Source organism: Crassostrea angulata, chromosome 6 (assembly GCF_025612915.1).
Source record: "Crassostrea angulata isolate pt1a10 chromosome 6, ASM2561291v2, whole genome shotgun sequence".
In the NCBI taxonomy this organism is placed as follows: domain Eukaryota; kingdom Metazoa; phylum Mollusca; class Bivalvia; order Ostreida; family Ostreidae; genus Magallana; species Magallana angulata.
The window spans coordinates 44,963,924-44,987,416 of record NC_069116.1 but is presented as its reverse complement, the minus strand read 5'-3'; the positions used below and the strand labels follow the sequence as shown (position 1 = coordinate 44,987,416).

The following is a 23,493-nucleotide window of genomic DNA, read 5'->3' as shown; positions in this document are numbered from 1 at the left end:
CTAATTCAATGAAACACTTAAATTTTGTTTTGGAAAGACTTCATATATTCTTGAAAATTTAGATTCAACGACCAACTTTGAAACCACAGTAAAGTTGATAGAAATTTTGTTAATAATTATTCATAAAAATTACCATGCACATATGAAGCTTAACTTCTCTTCATATTTACTTGTAGGTAATCACCGTGGCTGAGCAAAGGAAGAAATAAGGTGGTGATAAACATACCTTAAAAAAAATTAAAAAGAGCATTTCTTTAATAATATTTACCTCTTTTTAAAATAAAAAAAAGTGATAGAAATTTTTTGCTTGTTGTTTTCATTTGAACTTGTTTGTTCAACTCATGTTGAAAGGATTATGCATATATCCAATTCTTTTGCGGTTTTCTTTGTATAAGTAAAGATCACGGGAAGTTGATGTAAATATGCCTAAACAAAATGCAATAGGTCTCCAAACTATTGCAATCCGTTTAATACCTTAATTAAAAAGGTGTTTTTTTATTTTATGAAGTACGCAGATTTCTTATGACTGAAACTGCGTACTGTTGAGTGTTGACATAACATAACATTTTGGATTTCCCAACAGGTTTTTTTACAGAGATTTTCTTTATTCTATATTCTAATTAAGGAAACGACAAGTAATGTCGATATCAATGCGCTGAAAATATCATTATCATGTTTTGATCCTTTAAACTCACGACAATAGTATAAAAAGCTATCTTAAGTGTCAAAAGAAAAACAAGACTTATGTTTTGACTTTTACTTATGAATATGAATATTCCATTATGAATATTTCGATCATGTAAAACGATATCACTCAATTTTGGTACTAGCTCTCATCTTTTAAAAAAGATAAGAAACTTTTGTTCAATCTAAATCATCTGATAATATATCGTTAGAAAGTAAAACAAAAATTAAAGTTTTGTTTCACCGAAATTAGGTTTTTGAAGTTCATATTAAAATTGGCACAAATAAATTTACAATTATCGACGATACCTTACACATGTAAATATAACATGTATTTTAATGAAAAATGTCAACTTCTTATAAAAAGAAACGTGTGAAATTTTGAGCATATCAGAGCATAAACTTAAAGAAAGTACAACACAATTATCTTGATTCTATTATTCACAATGAACATGCTTGTTATGTCAAAAATGACGATGTATAATATAATATAATGTTCGATAATTCGGCGTTCATTGGTAAAGGGGGCGTCGCAATCATGTATAAGAAATCTCTAATGTCTTCTGTAAAAGAAGTGACATGTTATAATACAAGACGAATTATAGGAATTCAACTCAATGATCATTCTGGTAACATACTACATAATCGGTGTATTATTGCCATCTCATAGTAATATTGATGCGTACACGCAAGAACTTAAGCAAGAGCATACTTGAAAATCTATACAGTCACATATTATTCGTGTTACGGTACAGTTATTATTGAAGGTGACTTCAACGGCAGTTAAGTTGATTCATGTGATACAAACCTGATTTAGGCACATTTATTTTCTGAGTTTGTCTCAACATTGACCCAAATGATCATAACTTTAACTGATCTCAATTCAGGGACGTAGCATCGTTTTAGAAAAGTGGCGGAGGATGGAAATCTTATCTAAAAAAATCTTGACATGCAAAAAAAATCCGTAAGGGGGAGAGGGTGGAATCCCGTAGTATACCTATAACTTTAAATCTATCGTTTAATTATCTTGCTTAAACTTCAATTGTTTATATAATCTCCAAAAGTGCGGGGGGGGGGGGGCTCAATTATTGTTATCGTTCATTATTTAGAACATCTACGATGTAAATAATTTATGACATATGTTTTTCAGCTGTTCCTCCTGTTTGCTTCTAGTTCTTACTCAAAGTAATTGCATGTCTAGATATGTCTCTTATTATCTTACCAGCTTCAATACTAACAGCGCGGACATAGGCCAGGCACTCTTCTCGAGTTATGCTGTCCACTATAACGCTACGTAATTATTTATTCGAGGCTATCATTATTTCTCTCTTAGAAACCTTCTAATGTACGTATTCATGAGACTATCGACCTATTGTTACAAATATGTATCATCTTCGCGAAAACTTAGTAAATGAGTTAGAGTTTCGGTTATATTTTGAAGAGTTTTTAAGTGCTTTTTATAAATAATTCAAAAAGTTTAAATGTAACATTTTTTTACGCAAAAAAAATCTTAACATTAAAAATCTATAAATCTGATTAGACTTTCACAAGAGTAACTTTGACACTATAAAAACTACATTTTCCCGTACTTTTCATAAAAATGAGCAGAAGACACCGATTTTCAAAAGCATTTTGAAAAGAAAACCATGTCCGCGGTCGTCGCTCATGATAAAATTTACATAATAACTTTAACATGTGATATCACATGAAATATATTTATATCGTTTTGGGCGATGGCTGCGGACATATTTTCATCTTCACAAAATTTAGTGTATTTTTTCATTATTTTTTATGTACAGCTTAGAAATATGTAATAATGTTAAAGTCTTTTGAAAATATGATAAAAGTAACTAATAAAGTTCTGTTTACAGAGGTGTGTTCAAGATAGTATCCGTGTTTTTTCAAAAAATTTAAACATCTTTTGAATATTAAGGCATATCTTGAAAGAAACTGGACCTTCTTTTTATTTTCATCCTTAGTTCCTAGTCTCTCTTGTATTCATTATGCAATAACGGTTTTTGTTTGTATACAAATAGAATATTAAGTAACCATACATTGTACGTTTACATGCAGGTGTCAATATTCATCTAGATATGATGCAGCCTCAGTATTTGCTCCACCTTTAAGTTAAGATGTGAGAAAATACTCAAATATGATTCATACAGGAAAAATTGCTTATCATACAGTTTAACGATTGAAGTAAATAAAAAATAATGTCCCACGACATTTGACAGTCGTAGGAACATTTTACTTTATCTTAAACACAAATTGAGTTTAGATTTTTCATAATTCATTTTATAAAATGTCAAAAATGATCAATTTGGATGTTTTAGATGCTCCGTCAAAATATAAATTTAAGTATTGAGTAACAAGCAAGTTACAAATGTTATGATTATTTGTTTTGTTAAGGGGGTGTGCGAACATTTCTTGAACTCACTTGTTTCTGCCCAAAACTGACCAAAACTGTTGCCAAAAGACATAAAAACAATAAATATGAGATTCTACATGAAGTTTTGTTGGAAAGTATGTATACAAGAACAGGACAATGCCTTTTTAATCACTTAAAACTGCACAGCTACAGTTTTGACGATTTAAAAATTGAAAAAATACAGAAGGGGTTCATTTGTGTCCTCTTTACTACCATTTGTTGAGAATACGTTGGAATCTAGTACATTTATTTTGTAACTTTGTCTGAAAAAAGGGTATCCTTTTTAATAGTCAGCATTGGATCCACTTTTTAGAACAAGAAAAAGCAGTCTATACTTAGAACTTCTGTGTTTATGGAGACACATTTACGTCAGATTTTTATAAAAAAAAAATAAATGTCAATTCAAAACAATCTGTGATGAATTTGATATACAAGTCTATACTTGACTCATGTTTGTTAATTTGGGGGGTTTCTTCAGTTCTTTATGTATACATTTTTTTTTTGCAAAAAAAGTAAATTCTTTTAATAAAGGGGGTAGGGGTTCAAAAAAGCGGTTGTCTTAAATTGAAAAAGTAAACATCATATTTCAATGAAAATATATTTTCAATGTACATGTAACTTCATAGACACGGACTAATATATCTTGTGAAAATTGATACTTTTTGACGCCCGTTTTAAAAATAAGGTATCCTACTCTGAGACAAAGTTTTATCAGATTTTTCAAAAAATAAGTCTGTAGCTGCGTAGTTTGACTGTTGTTCTAAGTGGTTAAATGCATTGTCCTGTTCTTGTATGCACACTTTTCAAACAAAAAAACATATAGGACTTCGTATTGATTGCATTTATATCTTTTTGCAACAGTTTTGGTCACGTTCTGGCAAAAACAAGCCAATACAAGAAATGTTTACATTCTTCTCCTCAAATCTACAAGATAGCGGAACATCCCTTTAACAAAGATTGAGTTCACATCTGTGTGGTTTAGGTAGAATTTCAATCTAATGTCGCTTTTGTGATTTATGATAGTATCTATTAACACAGTTCATCAGTTTATCTTGTTAGCCTCGAGTCATTTTTTCAAAGCAATTGTAATTTTTATTACTTTACATTATTAGTAAACAAATATGAGACTCCAGCTTTGTTTACATGACAACGACTTTTTTCCTTCGCATCTCGCCTGTAACCTGACTTCTAACATTCAAATTTTGGTGAAACGTTCAAAATACACAAGTAAATCATTTTGTACTAAAGAAATGAAAATTTCATGTTCATAGCTTTCTTCAGTTGGGTCTAGGTCCCTTTAATGGTCTGTCGAAAATATGTGAGGTCATAACTCTTGTTTGTTGTGTTTAGAATGATGCCACAGTCAAAGTATAAGATCGTGTGTTAATTGTTGTGGCGTCACAAACAGACTTTAATGTTTAAATATATATGTGCATGTTTGTCTTTTGTTTCAGTACCACTATTTTATAAAATCTCTTAGGACATTCATATTAATCTTAAATGCAGCTACGGCAATGATACGTATCAATTTTTGCGGTGTTAATAAAACTTAAACCATTATAAAATTTAATTTTAGGCCATCTGTTACATAGATCACGTAATTCAAGAACAACATTACACCCTGTGTTACACATTTGGTAGTATTATAAAATTGAGAATCCATTTTTTTTTTAAAAAGAAGCAGGTTGTTTTTCATTGATTAAGGCAGCATCGATAGATGGCTGGCTTTTCTTTAAAATGTTTAAGGTAATTCAAATTTTTTGTCAGGGTTTTGGTTTATATGTAGATGCACCATGTGTACATGTATCTTTAGTTAACATTTAAATTAACGTTGTGAAAAACAATATGAATACAATAAATCAATATAATTAGGTAGCTGCATTATTTTAAAACAAGTGTTGAAACTCTGTAGATCACATTACGTGTTCAAATAGTTACCCCACGCATGCTCAGTGCCTGCCTACACATTTCATTCGTATATTTCAATATATTTTGTCGAAATTTTTCCTAATGTTCAGTTAGAATAATTTTCAACAGAATAATTAATAAAATGCAAGTATCATTTTTTTTTAATTCTTGTTAAATACATTAATTTGAAAAAGATCATTACTTTAAAATATTTTTTTTCAGTATTTTTACATTTTTTTACTCTTCATTTCGTAAGTATCTACATGTTTATGCATGAAATATCAAGTCCATTGTTAACCTTACCTATAAATTTCCATGCAGATGTTTTCTATTCTCAAAACGTTTAAGCCAATTTATACGTTCTTAGCCATATTAACATGTTATTTACTTTGCCCCCGCGATTAATAAATATAGTGCCAGAAACTTTCGAAATATTGACTGAGTTTTAATTCACGATTTTCATCCATGCAGTATGAATTGGCAAATTTGCATTTCATTACCATTATAAAATCCTGACAACATTCTAAACTTGTTCTTAATAGAAGTTAACTTTTCGAAGTATTGACTTAGTTATTTAATTCACGATTTTCATCCATACAGTATGAATTAGCAAATTTGCATTTCGTTACAATTTTAAAACAAGCAATAAATACAAAACTTGCATCCGATAAGGTAACCGTAAATTACAGGTTATATTCCCTTGTTAGACAAATACCAGATATAAAATTGCTTGAGAAATACTGCAACCTCTAGTCTAAAGTAACACTTTAACCTTATTGTCAGTTGTGGTTGCCTGTTATAAAACTTTGATTTTTATAAGTTAGTTTTGTTTTAGATTTAGATTGTCATGTTGTGAATTTTGTATTTACTGCCACCCGGTGAATTCAAACTTTACAACAGGACAGATGTGTGTTTTTTTCTCGTTGGTGTCGCTTGGTGCGTGTTTTGTTTTTCAAGTTTTTTAAGTTAGTTGTTTGAGTTTCTGTCGACAAAGGGGAAAATATCAAATAGAGCTTGATTTATAAGTACAATTACAATATCATCAGATATATTAAAATTTTCTTGTAGCAATAACTACTAGCTAGCTTTTCTCACTTCTCGTAGCCACCTAATAGCAGTCTGTTACTAGTAGCAGCTATTTTACCAATGTAATATCAAAGGCCAGTAGTATTCCAAGGCAAGCCACTTAATATGTATAATTGCTTCGAATTCTGATTATTCTTTGAAAAAAAATAAAAGTCATCCGAAATCGTGCTTTTAATATACATGAAATATTTTGCTTAAAATATTTATGATAGATTAGTTGAACCACGAAGTTGTTTATTACTGGTTTCACAAGTGGATTGCATTGTGCATGCAATCTTAACTTATCTTAATCTTTTTTATATTTTTATGTGCTACTTTTACCAAATACAAATATTAAAATAATGTAGTCCAAGTTATTTTTTTTCAGCAGTAAATTTTAAAGAGTCTTTTGAATTTAAACTTGTTTGTCTGATCAATGAAATCAGAATTAACAGATAAGTTGAATCAGTACTTTCGAACGAGTCTCTACGAACAAAACTAGTGTACATGTTAACAAAGTTTTAATTTGGCCGAAATTCTAGTTGACACTTATCTGCGATTTTTCATCAACAACGAAAAGAATGCCAATTCTTATCACTCAATTTTTTCTTGTAAGTCTTCATAGTTTTGATACGCGTAAACAAAATAATATTGCAGGTCTAAACTAATTCATTATAAATACGTTGCATAAAGAGCAGAAAAATGCCACCAAGAGAATGACAGTTCGTCTTAATATGTTTGCTGGTTTACATTTGTCCAAACTTGCAAGATAAATAAAAATCAGCATACAAGAATAATATGTCTTAACGATCTCTTGCTTAACATTAAACATTACAAATGGTTGAATGCATCAAATTGTGACACACCGCATCAGTTACAATAACAAATTATAAAGTAATATTGACAAAATAAAATCAATTAGAATTAATCAGTAGACAATTTTTAGCCACTGCCAGGTGCTTTACATTTTACTGGATAGGACTGTTACCTTTTGTGCAGACTTTTGATAGTACTTGGTATAAATGTAACTGGTAATACCGCTTCTCTCTCATACCCTGATCACTTCATATAACAAGATGTGGAAGTGCTTGGTCCTCATTGCTGTGTTTCTTGTCTTCCTCCAAGGTAAAGGTTTTGCTTTCAGAATTATTTGAATCGACAGTATTTCAATTATTTGACTGTAATTTTGTTTAAACTGTGGCCATATCGTCCTTTTTTATATTCTTTCTGAGAGTGAAACATTTAGCTACCTGATGAAATGAAATTAAAATTTTCAATTGTTACCTTAGTTTCAGAAACTGAAGGATGGTGTGGTCGTCCTCCAGGTAAGAAATGAAAATTAAGATTAAACAAAATGAAACTAAAGGAACAATAAGAGGGAACAGTGATTAATGAGGGTTCGACATGACTACCTTCTATGCGAACAAATAAAACCCACCTGAACTAATTTAATTATTCCATAAAGAATTAAAAAGAAAGATAAAATTTTATAAAAGGGGGACATTATAAAAAAATCATGACTATGTACTTTATTCTTTTTTTTCAAGGTTATGCCCATTCCAAAACTGTTTGCGAACACAAACACCTGCATTTACGTTGTGGGAGACATAGACGAATTCATGTGGTCTCTGCAATGTATGGGCGAACTAATAGACATACGTGTGGACATGGGCGTGTAGGGACTACAAGTTGCAAAGCAAGCTATGCGTCTTTTAAAGTTAAAAGAAGATGCAATGGGAAACGATCCTGTCGAATCAGAGCTTCTAACGGTGTATTTGGAGATCCATGCGTCGGAACCTTTAAATACCTGAAAGTTCGCTATCAGTGCAAACGTCCGCGTGAGTAGAATGTAGTATCGAAAAAAATCAAGTTACAAATTCAATTATGTTCTATAATTACATTTTTGTAAACCAAATCTTCCCATATATATAAATATTTGCATTTCTAAGAGAAACATCATATTAATTTTGCCCAACTCTGAGCTTTGTTGCTACAAGTAATTTTAGCCAATACAAATACCTGAATCAAAATTACTCTAATGAGTCCAAGTTCATTTGCAATGAAATAGAACAACAGATTGCGTTAAAGGTCCTTTATTCAATTAACCAAATTTGTATTGTTTAAATTTAAAGCAAAAAAATAAACAAAATAAATTATTAAATAGAATGACAAATCACTAGTAATTTGCAAAGGTGGGGTTAAAAACTTCCACAACTGAAAGACCTTGGTCTTGAGCAACCCCACTAAAAAAAACCATTTAGATTCTGTTAAATTATTCCATAAAGTATTAAATAGAGAGATAAAAATTGATAAAATGGGGAAATTATAAAATAATCATGACTATGTACTTTAATCTTTTTTACAAGGTTATACCCATTCCAAAACTGTTTGCGAACACAACCGGTTGCATTTACGTTGTGGGAGACACAGACGAATTCATGTGGTCTCTGCAATGTATGGGCGAACTAATAGACATACGTGTGGACATGGACCTATAGGGACTACAAGTTGTAAAGCAGGGCATGCGTCTTTTAAAGTTAAAAGAAGATGCAATGGGAAACGATCCTGTCGAATCAGAGCTTCTAATGGTGTATTTGGAGATCCATGTGTCGGAACCTTTAAATACCTGAAAGTTCGCTATCAGTGCAAACGTGAGTAGAATGTAGTATCGAAAATAAATCAAGTTAAAGATTCAATTATGTTCTATAATAACATGTACCAACTTTTTATTGAAAAAAAATTTCTGATCATGATACTTATTATTGTTGATAAGTATATTTGAGCCTTGATAATTTTCAATATCTTCAAAATATTACAACCACGTCCGATTCTAATTCAATGAACACTTAAATTTTGTTTTGGAAAGACTTCATATATTCTTGAAAATTTAGATTCAACGACCAACTTTGAAACCACAGTAAAGTTGATAGAGATTTAGTTATTATTTATTCATAAAATTTATATTATCATGCACATATAAAGCTTAACTTCTCTTCATATTTACTTGTAGGTAATCACCGTGGCTGAGCAAAGGAAGAAATAAGGTGGTGATAAAAATTTAAAAAGAGCATTTCTTTAATAATAGTTACCTCTTTTTTAAAATAAAAGAAGTGATAGCAATTTTTTGCTTGTTGTTTTCATTTGAACTTGTTTGTTCAACTCATGTTGCAAGAATTATGCATATATCCAATTCGTTTGCGGTTTTCTCTGTATAAATAAAGATCACGGGGCGTTCATTTAAATATATATTATTTAAATATAATATTAAACAAAATGCAATAGGTCTCCAAACTATTGCAATCCGTTTAATACCTTAATTAAAAAAGGTTTTTTTATTTGTTTTATGAAGTACGCAGATTTCTTATGACTGAAACTGCTTACTGTTGGGTGTTGACATAACATAACATTTTGGATTTCCCAACAGATTATTCTTTTTTCTAATTAAGGAAACGACAAGTAATGTCGATATCAATGCGTTGAAAAATATCATTATCATATGTTGATCCTTTAAACTCACGACAATAGTATTAAAAGCTATCTTAAATGTCAAAAGAAAAATAAGACTTATGTTTTGACTTTTACTTATGAATATGAATATTCCATTATTAATATTTCGATCATGTAAAACGATATCACTCAATCTGGTACTAGCTCTCGTCTTTTAAAAAAGGTAAGGAACTTTTTTTCAATCTACATCATCTGATAATATATCGTTAGAAAGAAAAACAAAAATTAAAGTTTGGTTTCACCGAAATTAGGTTTTTGAAGTTCATATTAAAATTGGCATTAGTAAATTTACAATTATCGACGATACCTTACACATGTAAATATAACATGTATTTTAATGAAAAATGTCAACTTTTTAGAAAAAGAAACGTGTGAAATTTTGAGCATATCATAAACTTAAAGAAAGTACAACACAATTATCTTGATTCTATTATTCACAATGAACATGCTTGTTATGTCAAAAATGACGATGTATAATATAATATAATGTTCGATAATTCGGCGTTCATTGGTAAAGGGGGTGTCGCGATCATTTTTAAGAAATCTCTAATGTATTCTGTAAAAGAAGTGACATGTTATAATACAAGACGAATAATAGGAATTTAACTCAATGATCTTTCTGGTAACATACTACATAATCGGTGTATATTTGCCATCTCATAGTTATACTGATGCGTACACGCAAGAACTTAACGCAAGAGCATACTTGAAAATCTATACAGTCACATATTATTCGTGTTACGGTACAGTTATTATTGAAGGTGACTTCAACGGCCGTTAAGTTAATTCATGTGATACAAACCTAATTTAGCATTATTTATTTTCTGAGTTTGTCTCAACCTTGACCCAAATGATCATAACTTTAACTGATCTCAATTCAGGGACGTAGCACTGTTTTAGAAAAGTGGCGGAGGATAAAAATCTTATCTAAAAAATCCTGACATGCAAAAAAAAAAAGCACGGACGATTTCTAAATTCATAAAATTCCTAATCCGTAAGGGGGAGGGGGTGGAATCGCGTAGTATACCTATAACTTTAAATCCATCGTTTAATTATCTTGCTTTAACTTCAATTGTTTATATGTTTTGTTTTATTTTATTGACTAAACAAAAGGATCAGAAAAAGGTTCTAACAACTTACAAGTTCCTCTCCTTATATTGTTTATATAATCCCCAAAAGTGCAGGGGGGCTCAATTATTGTTATCGTTCATTATTTAGAACATCTACGATGTAAATAATTTATGACATGTTTTTTCAGCTGTTGCTCCTAGTTCTTACTCAAAGTAGTCGCATGTCTAGATATGTCTCTTATTATCTTACCAGCTTCAATACTAACAGTGCGGACATAGACCAGGTACTCTTCTCGAGTTATGCTGTCCACTATAACGCTACGTAAATATCTATTCGAGGCTATCATTATTTCTCTCTTAGAAACCTTCTAATGTACGTATTCATGAGACTATCGACCTATTATTACAAATATGCATTATCTTGGCGAAAACTTGAGATAGGTAGAGTTTCGGTTATATTTTGAAGAGTTTTTTTAAAAGTGCTATTTTTAACTATTACAAAAAGTTTAAATGTAACATTCATTTTCGCAAAAAAAAATCTTAACATTAAAAATCTATAAATCTGATTAGACTTTCACAAGAGTAACTTTGACAACACAAAAACTACATTTTCCCGTACTTTTCATAAAAATGAGCAGAGGACACCGATTTTCAAAAGTATTTTGAAAAGAAAACCATGTCCGCGGCCGTCGCTCATGATAAAATATACATAATAACTTTAACATGTGATATCACATGAAATATATTTATATAGTTTTGGGCTGCGGACATATTTTCACACAAAATTTAGTGTATTTTTTTCGTCATTTTTTAAGTACATCTTAGAAAAATGTAATAAGGATGAAGTCTTTTGAAAATAGAATAAAAGTAAATTACATAACTCTGTATACAGAGGTGTGTTCAAGATGGTATCCGTGTTTTCAGAAAATATAAACATCTTTTGAATATTAAGGAAGGAATCTTCTCGTTATCAAACATATTTCTTATAATAAGAAATTCATGAAATTTTGACACAGTCAAACGGATCATATTACCAAATGATTCTATCAGTTTTATCAAATTTGACCTTTTCGATTTTGCATAAAGGTCAAGTCAAGGTCACTACCCTTTTCCTCCACGTAAAGGATGGTAAAAATAAGTGTGGATCTTTGTAGTTCTGTAGACATTTTTTAAGATTTTAATATTCTATTCTTCAATGAAATGATAGAATATCAGAATGTCTATCAGCTTATACTACTAAATCGGAATAATATTTATACTAAAATTGATATTGCTTAGCCCGCATTTCCTCTAATTTTCTTAAATTTTGAAGAAATTTTTATTATTTTTTATGCTTCAAATAATAAAATATTTATGATTTTTATGTAAAATGAAGACTTTATAAAAAGATATAAATTGACAGAAAAGCTAATATATTGACCATTTTATAAGAGAGAAAAACTGATTTTAGTGATTTTTTTACAAAAATTAGTGTATAGAATGGGCGCTTTAAAAAGCCTATAAAAATGTAGTTTGATAGGCAAATCATATTTTAAAAACATATTCTGAAACCCAAGTATCATATCATTAGTTAACATTAGTGAAAAAAATCCAACATTAATGCTATTGTTTTTAAAATGCTAAATCAGACTCATTAATCTGCAGCAATTCTGAATTGCGCAACATGTGATATTTTCCTACGCCAATATTACGCCAAAAATATAGTTCCTGTTAGATTGTAAACTTTGATTACTTTTTCTATGCCAAGTTGTATGATGATAAAAAAGAAAGAAAAATATTCTATTTTAATTTCCTGTCATCTTGATTTAATGAACAATTAATCAATTTTACGTTTGACAAGTCGAAAACCAGAAAAGACTCCTTCCTTAAGGCATATATTGAAAGAAACTGTGCCTTCTTCTTTTTGTTTTCATCGTTAGTTCCTAGTCTCCATTGTATTCAATATACAATAACGTTGCTTGTTTGTTTATGAATAGAATATTAGGTAACCATATATTGTACGTTTACATGCAGGTGTCAATATCCATCTAGATATGATGCAGCCTCAGTATTTCCTTCACCTTTAAGTCAAGATGTGACAAAGTACTTAAATATGATTCATACAGGACACATTGCTTATCATACAGTTTAACAATTAAAGTAAATAAAAAACAATGTCCCACGACATTTGACAGTCGTAGGAACATTTTACTTTATCTTAAACACAAATTGAGTTTAGATTTTTCAAAATTTATTTTATCAAATGTCAAAAATGATCAATTTTGATGTTTTAGATGCTCCGTCAAAATATAAATTTAAATATTGAGTAACAAGCGAGTTACAAATGTTATGATTATTTGTTTTTTGTTAAGGGGGATGTGCGAACATTTCTTGAACTGGCTTGTTTCTGCCCAAAACTGATGCCAAAAGACATAAAAACAATAAATATGAGATTCTACATGATGCTTTGTATGCAAATTATGCATACAGGAACAGGGCAATGCCTCTTTAATCACTTACCGAGGCCGGGTCTAATTTGTTCTGCCCTAGATTTGTGGATGAAACTTTTTACATGAATTTCTACCGATATAATTATTATTTTAAGATTAAAAAATAAGACATTTACCACACCGTTTGTTTAGGGGGTCATCTCAAATTTTGTTAATCTTTAACATAGGACCCTATGGGATTTTGCTTGTAATGTATCAATTTTGCAAATTTCTTACATTTTTTCAAAACTTCTGCCCTAGGGATTTCTTTTTCTGTTCTACATATTAAAGTTATTGCTAAAGGGCATCAAATGGTCAAATAAAAAAAAACCTTTTACCTCCTGGTTTGTTCCAGGGGTCTTATCAAAGTTGATTTTTTTATGCCCAATTTCCCAGATTCGTCAGATAATGGCTATTTTTTATATGACAAAGGCGAAAAACGTGGTCTATATTGTATTATTAAAACATTCAGACATATTTAAGTAATAAAAAAATATATAACTTCACATATTAAGGGTCATTAATATAAAATACATGGTTACTGTCTTGAAATGCATGAATTAAGCTATATTTAGGCGGGTTAAGAAAACGTGACAGAGGGCTAGGCTTGCTGAACCCTCTTCACGTTTTCGACCAATAGCTTATACTTCGAGACATTTATGTTTATTCCACAATATAACATTATTTTTACGCATCAAACGAGATATTTTCAACAATTTTCGCTGAATATCTACAGTTGAAACTATCACGCCATGGCGTCAACTAAGCAAAAAGATGACGTCACAATACAAATGAAACGCTGCGCGAAAGCGTGCGTACTTGTTCTGTACTCGGCCTCGTTAAAACTGCAGTTTTGACGATTTAAAACTTTGAAAAAATATAGAAGGGGTTCCTTAGTGTCCTCTCTACTACCATTTGTTGAGAATAGGTTTGAATCTAGTAGATTTTGTAACTTTATCTGAAAAAAAGGGTACCCTTTTTATCAGTCAGCATTGGATCCACTTTTTAGAACAAGAAAAATCCAGTCTATACTTAGAATTTCTGTGTTTATGGAGACACATTTATGTTAGATTTTTATAGAAAAAAATAAATGTCAATCCAAAACAATCTGTGATGAATTTGATATACAAGTTTATACTTCTTTCATGTTTGTTAATTTGGGTGGGGGGTCTTTAGTTCTTTATGTATAGATATATTTTGCAAAAAAGTAAATTCTTTTAATAAAGGGGGTAGGTGTTCAAAAAAGCGGTTGTCTTAAATTAAAAAAGTAAACATCATATTTCAATGAAAATATATCTTAAATGTACATGTACCTTCCTAGACACAGACAGGTATATCTTGTGGAAATTGATACTTTTTGACGCCCATTTTAAAAATAAGGTATCCTACTTTGAGACAAAGTTACATCTTTTCTCAACAAATGGTTGTAGAGGGGACAACAAAGAACCTTTTTCATATATCTATCAGATTTTTTTAAAATCTTCAAAAAAAATTCTGTAGCTGCGTAGTTCGACTGTTGTTCTAAGTGGTTAAAAGCATTATCTTGTTTTTGTATGCAAACTTTTCAAACAAAATAACATAGGACTTCGTATTTATTGCTTTTATATCTTTTTGCAACAGTTTTGGTGAGTTTCTGGCAAAAACAAGCCAATACAAGAAATGTTAACATTCTTATCCCCAAATCTACAAGATAGCGGAACATCCCCTTAACAAAGTTTGAGTTCACATCTGTGTGGTTTAGGTAGAATTTCAATCTAATGTCGCTTTTGTGATTTATGATAGTATCTATTAACACAGTTCATCAGTTTATCTTGTTAGCCTCGAGTCATTTTTTCAAAGAAATTGTAATTTTTATTACTTTACAATATTAGTAAACAAATATGAGACTCCAGCTTTGTTTACATGACACGGACTTTTTTCCTTCGTATCTCGCCTGTAACTTGACTTCTAACATTCAAATTTTGGTGAATCGTTCAAAATACACAAGTAAATCATTTTATACTAAAAAAAATAAAAATATCATGTTCATAGCTTTCTTCAATTGGGTCTCGGTCCATTTAATGGTCTGTCGAAAATATGTGAGGCCATAGCTCTTGTTTGTTGTGTTTAGAATGATGCCACAGTCAAAGTATAAGATCGTGTGTTAATTGTTGTGGCGTCACAAACAGGCTTTAATGTTCACATGTATATGTGCATGTTTGTCTTTTGTTTCAGTACCACTATTTTATAAAATCTCTTAGGACATTCATATTCATCTTAAATGCAGCTATGGCAATGATACGTATCAATTTTTGCGGTGTTAATACAACTTAAACCATTATAAAATCTAATTTTAGGCCATCTGTTACATAGATCACGTAATTCAAGAACAACATTACACCCAGTTTTACACATTTGGTAGTATTATAAAATTGAGAATCAATTTTTTTTTAAAAAAGAAGCAGGTTGTTTTTCATTGATTAAAGCAATATCGATAGATGGCTTTTCTTTATAATATTCGAATTTTTTGACAGGGTTTTTGTTTAGATGTAGATGCACCATGTGTATCTTAAGTTAACATTTAAATTAACGTTGTGAAAAACAATATGAATACAATAAATCAATATAATTAGGTAGCTGCATTATTTTAAAACAAGTGTTAAAACTCTGTAGATTACATTACGTTTTCAAATAGCCAACCCACGCATACTGCGTGCCTGCCTACATCTTTCATTCGTATATTTTAATATGTTTCTTTCGAATTTTGTCCTTATGTTCACTTAGAATTTTTTTTTAACAGATTAATTAATGAAATGCAGGTATCAATTTTTTTAGTTCTTGCAATAAACAATAATTTAAATTAGATCATAACTTTAAAATTACTTGTTCAGTATTTTTACCTTTTTTTCACTCTTCATTTCGTAAGAACCTACATGCATGAACTATCAAGTAAACTGTAAACCTTACCTAAAAAATTGCGTGTAGATATTTTCAATTCTCAAAACCATTTAATACGTTCTTAGTCCGGGATATGAACCACAGATGAGACAACCATATTAACATGGTTTTTTAGTTTGCTCCCGCGATAAAAAATTTAGTACCAGAAACTTTGTTGACAAAAATCTTTTAGTTTAACGAATTGTTATGATTTAACGAATATTTTTCACATATCAAATTGCTTATGATAGTTTGAATGTCAGTGGCTTAGCCACATTGAACACGTGCTTACAATTTTTTTGTCAATAATTATTTTTAAAAACATTGTAATTTTCCACGGCAAATCTTGACAACATTGTGTAGGAACCTAGTATGCTGAAACATTCTAAACAGGTTCGCAATAGTAGTTGGCTTTTCAAAATATTGACTGAGTTTTAAGTTCACGATTTATATCCATACAGTACGAACTAGATGCCGTCATTAGACATTAATACCTGCAACAAGTGTTTGCCCCTAAATAACACTGTTTTGTACCGGTGTAATAATGCCGGTGTAATGAAGTATAATGACCCCCGTAGAATAATGACCGGGGGTCATTTTTCTACGTAGAATAATGACCCCCCTAGCTGAAGAATAATTGGATTTTTCTGAAGAAAAAAGACCCAGGGGTTATTTTTCTTCATGTTAAACATGAAGAAAAATGACCCCCATAAAAAAGGACCCCCCCCCCGTAAACATGAATAGAAACTGGTTTCCCCGTATCCAAGATATGACTTTAAAATTACTTTATTTTTCACTCTGTTCAACTGATTTTGAAGTTATAAACACCGATATTGTAAATAAATCGCTGTATATAGTTTTTCCTATCCGTAGCAAGCACACGCAAAACACTCTTACATTGCCACAAATTGATTGTTAACAGTTACGTTACTTCTCTCGTCGACAAACGGCGGGAAATGACGCATATAAAGAAAAATTCATTCACAATGAGGATATTGTGTGATAATTAACGAACAATAATAATGAAAGAATAATTGTTGTAATAATATAAGCAATATTTATTGGTGAATGAATTGTCAATCGAAGAATGATACATGTATATATCTTTATGGAAAAAGACTAAGGGGCAGGTAACGTAGGAATGGGAATACTTCTTATTTATATTCTTGGGAAAAGTGATTTTTTTTTAAAAAAAACATTCTGCGTTAGTTTCGTTTTCTTCTACGTAATACATGAACATCAATATTCTAAACATTTGTTGTAATGTTGTATTTGTGATCATGGATAGACTTTATTCTTTTAAAGCAAATTTTTGAAGAGTACCTGACTATAGTAAATCTTAATAGATAATAAACACTGATCGATTATAATAAGAAAAGATTGTTTCTAAAAGCGTTGATAAGAGGTTAGGACCCATGTTAGGGGTTTTTATCCCGCTTGATTTTGATCACACGATCTTTATTGTATCCAACGTTACCAATGCTCATACAAACTATTGATGCATTAATCATCTTGATATTAACTAAACTTACTAAAGTATGCCGAGGATAAAGTAAAACATATTTTCTGTACGAGTACTCTCAGTACTTTGACGATTTTCCTTATTGGCCGTTAACCTCTACTGGCGTAATGGCTTTAACTTCAGCTTGGTTATAATGCCTAACAGTGGAGTAAACTTTTCATAATTTTGGTTAAATCATTAATTCTGGGTGATGCACTTATATTAGCGAAGACGAAAGTGCTAAGTTGCGAAGGCGAAGAAGTGATACTACTACCGCTTCTTCGCCTTTGCAACTTCGCACTCTCGCCTTCGAATCTTCGCGCTTTCGCCTTTTTAGCTCACCGAAACGAAGTCAATGGGAGCATATGCTATACCCCCGGCGTCGGCGTCCGGAGCTGGTTAAAGTTTTAGTTGCAGCTCCAGTATCTAAGCTATTACTTGTCTTCTCTTCACCAAAGTTACATGGAGGATGCATCTGGACCTACTGAATCTGGTTCCTAACTTTCAGATGCTGGAGGGGGTTAAGGTTTTTGGAGCAGGTTAAAGTTTTTGTTGCAGGTGCCTTAAATAGCAATATCTAAGTTACTGCTGGTCCGTACTTCACCAAACTTGCATGGATGATGTGTCTTATGATACTGATACACCAGACAGACTTGAGTGCTGAATCTGAACTATAGCTTTCGGATGCAGGAGGAGGTAAAGGTTTTTGGAGCTGGTTAAAGTTTCTGTTGCAGGTGCCCTCTAATGATAATATCTTAGTTACTACTGGTCCTAACTTTATTAAACTTGTATGGATAATGCGTCTTATTATCGGGATGCACCTGACAGGCTTAAATGCTGAATCTGAGCCACAGGTTTCGGATGCCTGAGGAGGTTAAGATTTTAAGAGCTGGTTAAAGTTTTTGAAACAGGTGCCCTCTGATGACGATATCTTAGTTATTACTGGTCCTAACTTCACCAATCTTGCATTGATATAGTCTTATGATACTGATGCACCTGACAAGCTTGAATGCTGAATCAGAGCCATAGGTTTATGATTCTTGATGAGGTTTAGTTTTTTGGAACAGGTCACATGTTTTATAGCTAGATAGATTGCTTGCATAGTTGATTTAACTATATTATAAATGAAACGAAGAGGTTGCTTCAGATGCAGAGCCTGATCTCCATTATCAAGGATGCTAAAGAAATCTCCTACCTCACTCAAACCTGCTTGATAGATAGATGTTGTTGGTTAATGATGTAACATGATCCCTATGTTATTGTAATGTTATAAAATATCGTACATGTATCATACGATATTGTATAATATGATATTGGTTTATATGATATATTATCATATCACATGAAATTGTACTTTATGAGATTTTAATATATATTATTGTATCATATGATACAATGTGTATAGTATGATTGTATTATATTATATTTTACTTTATCACATGATATTGTTTCATTTGATATGAAACAATGTTTATCAAATTATATTGTATTATATAATACAATGTCATATAATGTATCAAATATGATACCGTATCATACAATACAATATCATACTATAATGTTTACATTCACTGTCTTTCCCTCTATTAAATTGCATTGGTTTATTTTAGTGATATTTACACACAACACAGAAGACTTACTCACCAAATCTGGTGCGTATGAATACATTAAGTATTTCTTCAGTATTTCTCGAAGAATAAGAGCTTACTCTTCTCGCAACTTCAAACCGGATAACGACCTGATATTATAATTACGCTGATAAATATTTCATTGATGTAAATATATTTTGACAGTTGAATAAATTCAATTGATTGATTTCTTAGTATACCAAGAGTAAATTCATTAAATTACAGAAAGAAAAAATAAAATTGTGTTATTAGAATTTAAAACGCTTCGTACTATTTTTGTCAGCATGTTTCGGCTGTTCCAGTGGCCATTCCGTTAATTTCGCATAACTCATTGAATAAGACAGAGCTTTTTTAAAAAAAAAATCATACATATGTATTTGCGGGAAGGAAATACATGTTTAAAAACGTAAATATAAGCAGTGATTCATTATTTTTTTTAAAAATGAGGTCTTATAACTGCAACGATGAGTGAAAACAGATTTTCATAACGCGCTAGCGCGCGTTATACAATTTGTATGCGCACCGCTGCAGTTATGTGACCACATCTTTAAAAAAATAATGTTTGAATCTTAATCATACAATATAATATCATATGTTTCAATGTTATGATGTATTATTGCAATATGATATTGTTTCATATAATACTATATTGCATTATGTTTTATGATATTCTATTATTTGATCAAATACAATTATAATGTATAACACAATACAATGTCATATCATACGCTATAATATCATATCTCACATTTTTTACGGTATCTTATGGTAGTATATGATATATATTGTAAGTATGATAGGATGCAATTTCAATTATATATTATTGTATTGATTAACATATGAACATATGATTATCATACAATTTTTTAACAGATGATATACGATATTGTGTCAAAACAGAATCCATGAATATCCAAGATCATAAAGGATGGTTTTCATATAATTTGATAAAGGTGGTCTTATAAAGGTGATGCCTCATAAAGGTGATGCCTCGTCTCGGTGAGCTTTGTAGTCTGTGATTACCTATGTTTTATAATTGCGGAGCTCTCTATCGTTTAAAGGGTTCCGAGGCATATTTTGGAATTTTTTTTTTATATAAAATTTATAAAATTATCCAGGGGGATAGGGTCCGGACTCCCTCTCCCGTTTTGCTGCGTAAAATTATTAATATTGAATTTTCCGGGGGGCGGACCCCCTCTCCCCCTCTAGATCCACGCATGAGCAAGGTGTGTCGCATAATGAAATTAGAATGTTACTGTGTTTGGTTCACGGTAAACAGACGGCTGGTAAGTGACAGGAGTTTAGAAGTGCATATGTACACATTATGGCGGACATTAAATTTTGTGTGGAGTAGATGATAATTAGGCATAGCCATTACTGATAAACATATATGTTACATGTACACATTAAAATATTTATAAACATTCATAGTTAGCGCGATGGCCTAGCGCATTCGTACCAATAAAATAAAGATCCAAAGGCCAGAGTGCAAAGTTGGGAAGGAGCGATAGTAGTATCGCTCCTTCGCCTTCGCAACTTCGCACTTTAGGCATCACATCTTCGCGCTTCGCCGTCGCATCCTCGCACTTTTGCTCCTTCGCCTTCGCATTATCGCCTTTGCAACTTAGGTCGAAGAGGCCCTATCGGAACACAATAGATATATGTAAATGTAATTGTTAAGGTGACAACCATACACCAATGAAATACAATCAATATCTTGTTATAACGGAAGGATTTTTATTTTCTAAGATATACCCCTTCTTTCACTTTAAGTTTATATGTATATGAATTATAATTTCTGCTACTTTCTGTAAACTGCAGCAGTAAAAATTACAATAGTGTAAAGACTATTTCACAAATAATAAAAAAAATATACTGAAAAACTTTAATCTACAAGGGGGTCATTATTCTACAGGGGTCACTTTTCTTCATGTGGAGTGTGCTCATTTTTATGAAAATGACACTTATTCTTCAGGCAAAGGGGTCATTTTTCTACGTAGAATAATGACCGGGGGGTCATTTTTCTGCGTAGAATAATGACCGGGGGGATGAAGGCTCATATGTTTATTTAATCCCCAAAAGTGTAGGGGGAGGGGGGCTCAATTATTGTTATCGTTCATTATTTAGAACATCTACGATGTATATAATTTATGACATATGTTTTTTCAACTGTTGCTCCTAGTTCTTACTCAAAGTAGTCGCATGTCTAGATATGTCTCTTATTATCTTACCAGCTTCAATACTAACAGTGCAGACATAGAACAGGTACTCTTCTCGAGTTATGCTGTCCACTATAACGCTACGTAAATATTTATTCGAGGCTATCATTTTTTTCTTAGAAACCTTCTAATGTACGTATTCATGAGACTATCGACCTATTATTACAAATATGCATTATCTTGGCGAAAACTTAGTAAATGAGATAGGTAAAGTTTCGGTTATATTTTGAAGAGTTTTTTTAAAAGTGCTCTTTTTAACTATTACAAAAAGTTTAAATGTAACATTTATTTTCGCAAAAAAAATCTTAACATTAAAAATCTATAAATCTGATTAGACTTTCACAAGAGTAACTTTGACAACATAAAAACTACATTTTCCCGTACTTTTCATAAAAATGAGTAGAAGTCACCGATTTTCAAAAGTATTTTGAAAAGAAAACCATGTCCGCGGCCGTCGCTCATGATAAAATTTACATAATAACTTTAACATGTGATATCACATGAAATATATTTATATAGTTTTGGGCTGCGGACATATTTTCACACAAAATTTAGTGTATTTTTTTCGTCATTTTTTAAGTACATCTTAGAAAAATGTAAAGATGATGAAGTCTTTCGAAAATAGAATAAAAGTAAATTACATAACTCTGTATACAGAGGTGTGTTCAAGATGGTATCCGTGTTTTCAGAAAATATAAACATCTTTTGAATATTAAGGCATATATTGAAAGAAACTGTGCCTTCTTCTTTTTGTTTTCATCGTTAGTTCCTAGTCTCCATTGTATTCAATATACAATAACGTTGCTTGTTTGTTTATGAATAGAATATTAGGTAACCATATATTATACGTTTACATGCAGGTGTCAATATCCATCTAGATATGATGCAGCCTCAGTATTTCCTTCACCTATAAGTCAAGATGTGACAAAGTACTTTAATATGATTCATACAGGACACATTGCTTATCATACAGTTTAACAATTAAAGTAAATAAAAAACAATGTCCCACGACATTTGACAGTCGTAGGAACATTTTACTTTATCTTAAACACAAATTGAGTTTAGATTTTTCAAAATTATTTTATCAAATGTCAAAAATGATCAATTTGGATGTTTTAGATGCTCCGTCAAAATATAAATATGAGTTACAAATGTTATGATTATTTGTTTTGTTAAGGGGGATGTGCGAACATTTCTTGAACTGGCTTGTTTCTGCCCAAAACTGATGCCAAAAGACATAAAAACAATAAATATGAGATTCTACATAATGTTTTGTATGCAAATTATGCATACAAGAACAAGGCAATGCCTTTTTAATCACTTAAAACTGCACAGCTACAGTTTTGACGATTTAAAACTTTGAAAAAATATAGAAGGGGTTCCTTAGTGTCCTCTCTACTACCATTTGTTGAGAATACGTTTGAATCTAGAAGATTTTGTAACTTTGCCTGAAAAAAGGGTACCCTTTTTATCAGTCAGCATTTCCACTTTTTAGAACAAGAAAAATCCAGTCTATACTTAGAATTTCTGTGTTTATGAAGACACATTTACGTTAGATTTTCATAGAAAAAAATAAATGTCAATTCAAAACAATCTGTGATGAATTTGATATACAAGTTTATACTTCTTTCATGTTTGTTAATTTGGGTGGGGGGGGGGGGGGTCTTTAGTTCTTTATGTATAAATATATTTTGCAAAAAAGTAAATTCTTTTAAGAAAGGGGGTAGGTGTTCAAAAAAGCAGTTGTCTTAAATTGAAAAAGTAAACATCATATTTCAATGAAAATATATCTTAAATGTACATGTACCTTCCTAGACACAGACAGGTATATCTTGTGGAAATTGATACTTTTTGACGCCCATTTTAAAAATAAGGTATCCTGCTTTGAGACGAAGTTACATCTTTTCTCAACAAATGGTTGTAGAGGGGACAACAAAGAACCTTTTTCATATTTCTATCAGATTTTTTTAAAATCTTCAAAAAAAATTCTGTAGCTGCGTAGTTCGACTGTTGTTCTAAGTGGTTAAAAGCATTATCTTGTTTTTGTATGCATACTTTTCAAACAAAATAACATAGGACTTCGTATTTATTGCTTTTAT

General features: G+C 31.0%; 2 protein-coding genes across 3 annotated transcripts in view; both read left to right on the top strand.

Annotated features, from left to right (window-relative positions):
* Positions 1-302, top strand: part of LOC128190419 (L-rhamnose-binding lectin ELEL-1-like) — a 30,321-nt gene extending 30,019 nt beyond the window's left edge. For both annotated transcript variants that reach the window (XM_052862462.1, XM_052862461.1), the window contains exon 4: positions 177-302. In XM_052862462.1, the coding sequence (XP_052718422.1) occupies positions 177-193 (17 nt within the window). In that variant the 3' untranslated portion in view covers positions 194-302. The remainder of the gene's footprint in view (positions 1-176) is intronic.
* Positions 303-7,087: 6,785 nt separating this feature from the next.
* LOC128190417 (L-rhamnose-binding lectin CSL3-like) lies at positions 7,088-9,207 on the top strand. Its single transcript, XM_052862459.1, has 5 exons — positions 7,088-7,210; positions 7,375-7,410; positions 7,633-7,923; positions 8,452-8,736; positions 9,096-9,207. The coding sequence occupies exons 1-5, from the start codon at positions 7,162-7,164 to the stop codon at positions 9,110-9,112; spliced, it is 678 nt and encodes a 225-aa protein (XP_052718419.1). The 5' UTR covers positions 7,088-7,161; the 3' UTR covers positions 9,113-9,207.
* The last annotated feature ends 14,286 nt before the right edge of the window (positions 9,208-23,493 follow it).